Here is a 7,930-nt window from a genome sequence, read left to right as displayed (position 1 = left end):
AATGTTTTTGATTTCCATACCAAATGTTCAGTTTGAAGCTTCAGGGTATAGTCTGAGAAATTATGTCCTATCAAAATTAAAATTTGGAAAGAGGAACAGCTCTTTCCATCAGGGTGGCCAGGATACAGCTGGTAGGGACTAAGAAGGACCTTCTCCACCACAGCTTCCTAATGTGACTTTGCCTTTAAGGGCATATGGCGATACCTACGGTGTAAATGTTTGTCTTCTGTTTAAAATATCTTTCATGCTGGGATTTCCAGACACTGATTTGGCTATTAAACGTTTTGTGGCTGTTGTTTTTATAGTGTACAGGCCACTTCCAGATGATAGGCTTAAAACAAGTTCAGGGCACTCTTTCGTGTAGATGCTGCCCTTCACACTTGAAAGAAAAAACTTGGATCTCTGAGGACTTGTGTGAAGCTGCCTTTTGCTTGACACTGCCGGGGCCACAGGTACCATGACGATTTCGCGTTCCCATGACAGCTACCCTCTTTTTTTTTTTTTTTGCACGGGTGAAGCGGAGCCTCGCCTTTCAAAATGGTCAGAGCCAGGAGTTTTGCGGGGCACGGTTGACCCTGGCCCACGGACACCTCGCCGCCCGTGGCATCTTCCAACTAAACGCGCAGGGCGGAAAAAAGAGGAGCAGGGCTGGGTTGTTGTTGTTGTTTTGCGAGGAGTTTTGCGCGCGGGGAGGATGCCGGGAGCGCGGGAGCTTTACAGCCGAAGGACGGGAGTCGGCGGTTGAACGCGGGCTTCTCGAGAGGACCCCCGTTGATTTCAGGGCGGGCGATAAGGGCGCGGTTTGGCGCCGCTTCCCTCCGCCCTCAGAGCAGAGCAAGGAAGGCAAGGCAAGGCAAGGCGGCAACGGCTTGGGCGGCTGCCACCTAGAGACGGGAGGGCGGGACAAGCGGGGAAGCGGCGGCATTAGCAGCAGCCGCGGCGGCTCCCGCACGTAGCAGCGGCAGCGCTCCTGCTCCCTCCTTCTCCGGCACCCAGCGAGGCGGCGGGCAAAGCGGAAAAGCCGCCAGCCAGCCAGTCTTCCATCCTTTAGGCTCCTTTCCCCTCTCGTCGGCGACCACTTTTCCCTCGGCTCGGCGGCCAAATGATGAACTTTCTGCGGCGCAGGCTCTCGGACAGCAGCTTTATCGCCAACCTGCCCAATGGGTACATGACCGACCTGCAGCGGCCGGAGCCCCAACAGCCTCCCCCTCCGGCCGTTCCGCCTGCCTCTTCGGCAGCTTCTTCGTCCTCTTCCCCGGCCTCGGAGCGCAAACAGCCGCAGCCGCAGCCGGCGGCGCCTTCCCCTCAGCCGTCTCAGCCGCCGCCACAGCAGCAGCAGCAGCAGCAGCAGCAACAGTCGGTGGGCAGCAGCTTCTTCAGCTCCCTTTCCAATGCCGTGAAGCAGACGGCAGCCTCGGCGGGCTTGGTGGATGCCTCCTCGTCTTCCTCAGCGGCAGCCAAAAAGTTCAAGCTGCTCCTGGTCATTGACGAGCCTCAGACGGACTGGTAAGGCGCCCTCCCTGCCACCCCCTTTCTGCTGGGAGCGATACAGAGGCGGGGAACGCCTGTCCTGACCGTCCAGGAGGGACCTGGCCGTGACAGTGCGAAGAAACCTGGAGTGTGTCCATCCAGGGTCTGGAAAGGAACCCTGCCTGTGGCATGATCCCCATTGGGCTGCAGCGAGGCCAACGGGCATGGCCACCTGAGGCTGGCTTGCCAAGGTGGAAGGCAATAGTAATGTAGGGTAAGGGGAGGGAGGGAACTGCTTCTGGCCTGCTGAGGCTTGGGGCCACTTGCAACTCATCTCCTTCCTGCAAAGGACTGCCACAGGAGGGAGGCAGAAAGAGGAGTCCAACCTGCCTCAGGATGGTCACATGTTCATTGTTGCACATGTGCATGTTTGGCCAAGCAGTATGTGCACTAGGAAGTTGTTGTTTCCAGGTTTGGTACACTTGAGGAATGTTTCATGGCATCCAAAACCTTGAGTTGCAGATGCCATGCTTTGCTTAAGCAGGGAAAGGGATATTCAGTAAATGCTGGAATTCGGAAATAATTTTGATCCCATCAAAGGTGAAAAGATGAGACAAAGCTTGGGAAGTCACATTTTAGGTCTGCGTGTGTTCTCGCACGCAAGTAAAAACTGTTTTCATTATAGCATGAACTTTGCCTATATAGCTTGAATATTTAACATGATTAATTTTGGTGGGGAGGAAGGTTATCTGTCATATTAAGAACCAGACAATTCTACATATTTGGTCTAGGAAGTAAATTATGAATTAGCTTGAAATTATTTTAAGCATATATTCAATATATAGAAAAATAAAATTTGTAAAACAAATCCATAAACACCAAATAAGCATCAAATGTATAAACTGTGTCCTCTTGGGCTAAATTGTGTTTGTCTGGACCTCTTGAAAATACAGATTTAACTGATCTCAGCTTTACTTGAAGATAAAGAGCTTAAGTTCCTCTATGCAAGTCAAAATATATTTGCATATATTTTAAGAAGATGCTATGCTGTACAGAATTATTTATGAATTATTTTTGAAGGGGCATATTTTGCATAACACTTTAAATCTCATGTTTTTACTGTTTATCAGTCAATAATACCATTTTTAAATGACGGTTTTGTTGATGTTAAAGGTGTCACAATAGGATTCTAACAATGCAGCCCTGTACATGATCCTCAGACATAAAGTGTTTAGTATATGTTTGCATGGAAGTATTTGTTGGGAGTAAATACATTCAATCTCATGCAGTAGCATTAGACAAGAACAAAATGGCCATATTGTGTTTGCTGCAACAAGTTAGTGGAACTGTCCATCTAGATGTTTTTGTGTCAGAGCATGAAAATCAATTAGGTTTTAACAGATGTGATCCTAGTATTACATATTATCATTTTCCATTTTTAATAATCTTTTTAATTATGTGTATGTGTATATGTGAATTGAATTTTAATGAAAAATTCTTAATGGTTCACTGTGTCATTTGATTAACGTGGAGGTTATTTTTCTTAGTATTATGTGCTAAGGATAGCAAACAAATAAAGTAGTACAGTGAGGTACTTTAACTGTTTAATATCTATCTCAAAATAGCAAGAAAAAGACAAAGAACTATAAGTTGCAATGTTTGATAACTTATGATATATTCAAGCACAGGTTGCTTTATGATAGTTTTTCAAACCTAGAGTCTTTCAGATGTAGTGGTACTCCATAGCTAGGAATTTTCATGTTTTTGTCATATGTACACTGTATAAGATGCCAGACTTGGGAAGGTAAGTTTATGATAATTAGTTATGAGTACCTCCATGTTCAAAGGATTTGAATGTTGGATATCATATTCCAGGGACAAATAATTTGAGACCATTTGCTTAAGAAATTTCAAAGATATTTGGTACCTGATGTGAAAACAGAATAACTTAGAAGAGCTTGATCCAGTAACATGTACTATAGTCTGACTCTAAACCAAAATGGCAATTGTCAAATATTTCCTCATATTCAATATTTATTTGGCTTCTTGGAACTGCATACATAATACTAAAGTTTTTCTTCCTATTGATCTAATGATACCTTGGGAATTGTCCTCTATTTGTTACAACATATTATCTATCCATTTATGCAGCATACAATTTAATGCACCATTCTTTAATTTTCCAAATAGTGTAAATTTGATTTCAAAAATTGCAGGCAAGGTAAAATTTGTAAAATGCCTCTGTTTATTAACTGATAAAGTAACAAAGTTAATATGGAAAGCAGCTGTTTTTTTGTTTGTCTGAAGACTCTTATATAAAACCAGAAGAGAAAATAAGTCTGCAGAAGGTTTGCTAAACAGGATCATTAATAGAGAATTGAAGTTACCTATTAGGGGATATATTTACTTCTCCAGGAAATACACATTTATGTTTAGCATAATAATTATATTAATTTGTATGACCATATAAATTAATTTAGTACATGTGTACAACCGTGGTAAAGTGATTATAGTAGCTTACAGAGCATTTAGCAGATTCTGTGATATGACGGTAATGACAAATAATGTATTTTTTATAAAGTATTTTAATGTTCCTTTTATTTGAGTTCCAATATAGATTTTTAAAAAATTTTAAAAATGTTTCTTAATACTATAGTTATAACTTTCTGTATTTCCAACTATTTTCCATGTAAACAAGCTGCATGCAATATTTTTATATACCTGTGAACCCATATTTCCTTGTTTAGAAATCAACATACAAACCTTAGCATGCAATACATTTGACCAATCTGCTAGACTTTGATAGAGAGGGATGGATTGCTCCATTCATCTTCTGCAGCATTTCTATGGCAGGAATGTTCTCCTGCCATTTCTATGGCAAGATGCTTCTCTTCTTTAGTATCTGGATTGCATCCTAGTTGCCATTCTCTTACTTACCTAAATCAGATTCCGTGTTCTCGTCTGCCTTTAATTTCTTGCTACCTGTGGTTACTGTATTGTGTTTTCCTTAAATACTATACAGCACTTGCTGTAGTTTAAGAAGGGGGGGGGGATCAAATATCAGTGCCAATTATAAGGCATTAAAAATAATCAATTTAATGCATATTCAGTTTTCAAGTAAGAGTTCAAAAATTAATGAAGCTTAAAATAATTCCCAAAAATATTAATCTCCCAAATAGTATGTTAAGAATTTGGAAAATGGCGTCCTCTTTTTTTATAAATCATATACGTCTTAGCAACTTCCTTCAAAGATCTTTCATACAAGGGAGGGAGGAATCAAACATGCACTTCTAGATACAATATTATTTCTGGAGAAGGAAGAATATTTTATATAGCAGTGGTTCATTAGGCAGTCAATTTGGGAATGGAGGTATAGTGCAAATTTTGGTTTAAGGCCAGGGACAGCATAATGCAATGCATATAGTTTTTCATTTAGGGTTTAGTTTCATTCAGTTTAGGGTCTTCCATGAATAATAACATTAATCCTTTCTGATTCTGTATATCTTTAAAGAGCGTAGTCAGGTAAAGAGGTGTAAGTGCTATTATAAAGCCACAACTAATTTCAACATTACCTGAATCTGTTGCTTTAAGAATTAAACATCTAGTGTTTTGATGTCTATGGACCTGGTGATCTTTTTATTTTATTTATTTATTTATTTATTTTATTAGATTTTTATACCGCCCTTCTCCTGAAGGACTCAGGGCGGTGTACAGCCAAATTTTTCTACTGCTAGGTGCTATATTGTTTCTGTTTTCCACAATCATTTTATAGAAAAGGAAAACTCTTCAGCAATTGCTGCAGCATTTCTACAGGAATGGTTTCAATACCATATCTTGCATTATGGAAAGCAAGCCACCATGTATCTATATAATGTTCCTTGGATATGTGCAAGTAGGGGTCTTCCTGAAACTATTTCTGAAGAGGAAAAATAAAAAGTCAGGAACAATAGTCAATGTCAATTCTTCAAAGAGGACACTCCCAAATTGATTGCCTAATGAATTATAAAAACAATAAGAAAATTCTATGTCTGTTCCCATGGCTACTTGCATTATTATAACTAACATCTGACATCCGACAGATCTATGTGCTTAGTATTTTTAGTCTGCAAATAGTACTTTGGGAATAGGAGTCTTTTTATCTTTGTATTTTGCATTTTATAATGTATGAAGTTACTGCTAGTCTATATTGAGAAATGTTGGGAATGACTACTATAATACTGAATAGATGTTCACAATCACATGGGTGATTGTTTATTTTTATTGCTGAGTATTCCACATATGCAGGTCTTAAAAGCATTTTTGAAATGGAAAAATGTCATATGCATATTTGAGGGATCAGATCGGTCTGAGTTGGAAGGAATACTGCATATAAGCTGTTACAATTAGATATAAACTTACATATGCTAGTGATGCTATAGATGGTATTTGACTGCACGCCTTTCAGAACCTGATTAGCCTAGGTCTGAAACCTATACAGTACATGAAATATAACTTGTTAACCAGTTCTACAGAAGAGATTCATTGACATATCTCAGATATGGGAATCTAGTTCAGGAACCAAGGCCATTCAGCTATGAGATCTTGACAAGACTCTGCCCTTCAAGTGTCCTGTTTTATAACATGAGGATTTAGGCCAGAGGCCCCCTACCTTTTGGCCACCAGGGACTGGTTCTGTGGAGTGAAGTTTTTCCATGGGCCAGAAGGGGCATGGTTTCGCATACTGCCTGCATCCCATGGATGAGGCTTCACTTGATTGCAGGCCCTGGTTTCTGGCATGCTGCAGCCTGGTAACGGTCCACAAATCGGACCGGATCTAGGATATCTGAGAAATCAGCTTACCTCAATGGGATTAACTCATCCCATCCATGCTGGCAGAAAGGGCATGCTATAAATGCCCATCAGCCTGGGGACCAGAAAAAGAGCCTTTTATGCCATGACTCCCATCTTCTGGAACATCTTGCCTCCTGAGGTAAGATTTGACCCCACCTCCACCCCTTTTGACCTTCCAAAAAGCCTTGAAGACAAGCTGTGCCAACTAGTGTATATATAAAATTTGATAGATAGATGAAAGGGGGAGAGAGAGAGAGAAGGGAGGGAGGCAGGCAGAGAGACAGAGAAAGAGGGAACATAAACATTCTGACCTGGTCCATAAAACCACAGGATTAATATGTAGGTGGTTTGTCTTGTTGCCCTCTCCTCTGGTGGATTCAGCTTCCTCCTGAGTTATGTGTTAGCTTGAGAATCCCCAAGGTGCTTTTTCAGGACGCAACTGTACTTTCTTGTTTTTTTCTTTCAAGACATTTGGCTTCTCATCTTCAGCTCTAACTGGTGGGGAATGGAAGGATTTATATTCCTTGCATACAACTGGTCAATTCCATCCTTTTAGAGAGTCATTGATTTATCTGTGTCATCAGGGTCACCTGAGTAGTGCAGATGTGTGTGAAGCCTTCTTGGTTGCAGGATGTTTTCTGTCCTGTGTTCCTTCCATGAGGAAGACAGGTACAAGCTTTAGGGGATGAGTCTGCATTTCAAACTGAAGTGCAAATGGTTCCTGTGGTCTGCAATTTTTTTGGAAATCTATTCATACTTCCACACCATTCGAAGGATGTTCATCCCAGAGTGAATATCCTGTTTCCCCCAAAATAAGACATCCCCTGATAAGCCCAATCGGGCTTTTGAGCACATGGCAATAAGAAAGACTAGGGGAGACATGATAGCAGTGTTCCAATATCTCAGGGTTGCCACAAAAAAGAGGGGTTGCCACAAAAAAGAGGGAGTCAAACTATTCTCCAAAGCACCTGAGGATAGAACAAGAAGCAATGGGTGGAAACTAATCATGGAGAGAAGCAACTTAGAACTAAGGAGAAATTTCCTGACAGTTAGAACAATTAATCAGTGGAACAACTTGCCTACAGAAGTTATAAATACTCCAACACTGGAAATTTTTAAGAAAATGTTGGATAGTCATTTGTCTGAGATGGTGTAGGGTTTCCTGCCTAGGCCGGGGGTTGGACTAGAAGACCTCCAAGGTCCCTTACAACTCTTGCTGTTGTTGTTGTTGTTGTTGTTGTTGTTGTTGTTGTTGTTATTATTATTATTATTATTATTATTATTATTATTATTACTGGGTTCAAAAAATATAAGACAGGGTCTTATTTTCAGGGAAACACGGTAGCTAAAAGTCTATGGAGATTCTCAGACATCCAGGTCACCCAAATATGTTTTTTCAAAGAAAAAACAAGAAAGTCCAGTTGCCTTCTGAAAAAGCATCTTTTGGACAATCATGACCTGGATGACTGCCAATATCCATATATTGTTAGCTTGAGAGTTTAGCAAGGAGGGATTTCAGGGTGAAATAAATAGAACAGTTTTTTTAAAAAACATGGATTACCAAGAAGAGTAACATCTTGGTCATGTATAATTGTATACATGGCCCTCTTCATTCCAAGGTGGCGCTGCT

At 40.8% G+C, this 7,930-nt stretch overlaps 1 protein-coding gene across 1 annotated transcript in view; it reads left to right on the top strand.

Annotated features, from left to right (window-relative positions):
- Positions 1-790: 790 nt before the first annotated feature.
- The window catches only part of SYN2 (synapsin II), a 118,846-nt gene continuing 111,706 nt past the window's right edge, over positions 791-7,930 (top strand). Inside the window, exon 1 of the mRNA XM_058167433.1 lies at positions 791-1,506. Within this exon, the coding sequence (XP_058023416.1) occupies positions 1,103-1,506 (404 nt within the window). The 5' untranslated portion in view covers positions 791-1,102. The remainder of the gene's footprint in view (positions 1,507-7,930) is intronic.

This window comes from Ahaetulla prasina, chromosome 2, assembly GCF_028640845.1.
Source record: "Ahaetulla prasina isolate Xishuangbanna chromosome 2, ASM2864084v1, whole genome shotgun sequence".
In the NCBI taxonomy this organism is placed as follows: domain Eukaryota; kingdom Metazoa; phylum Chordata; class Lepidosauria; order Squamata; family Colubridae; genus Ahaetulla; species Ahaetulla prasina.
This window is presented reverse-complemented; position numbering and strand designations above follow the sequence as displayed.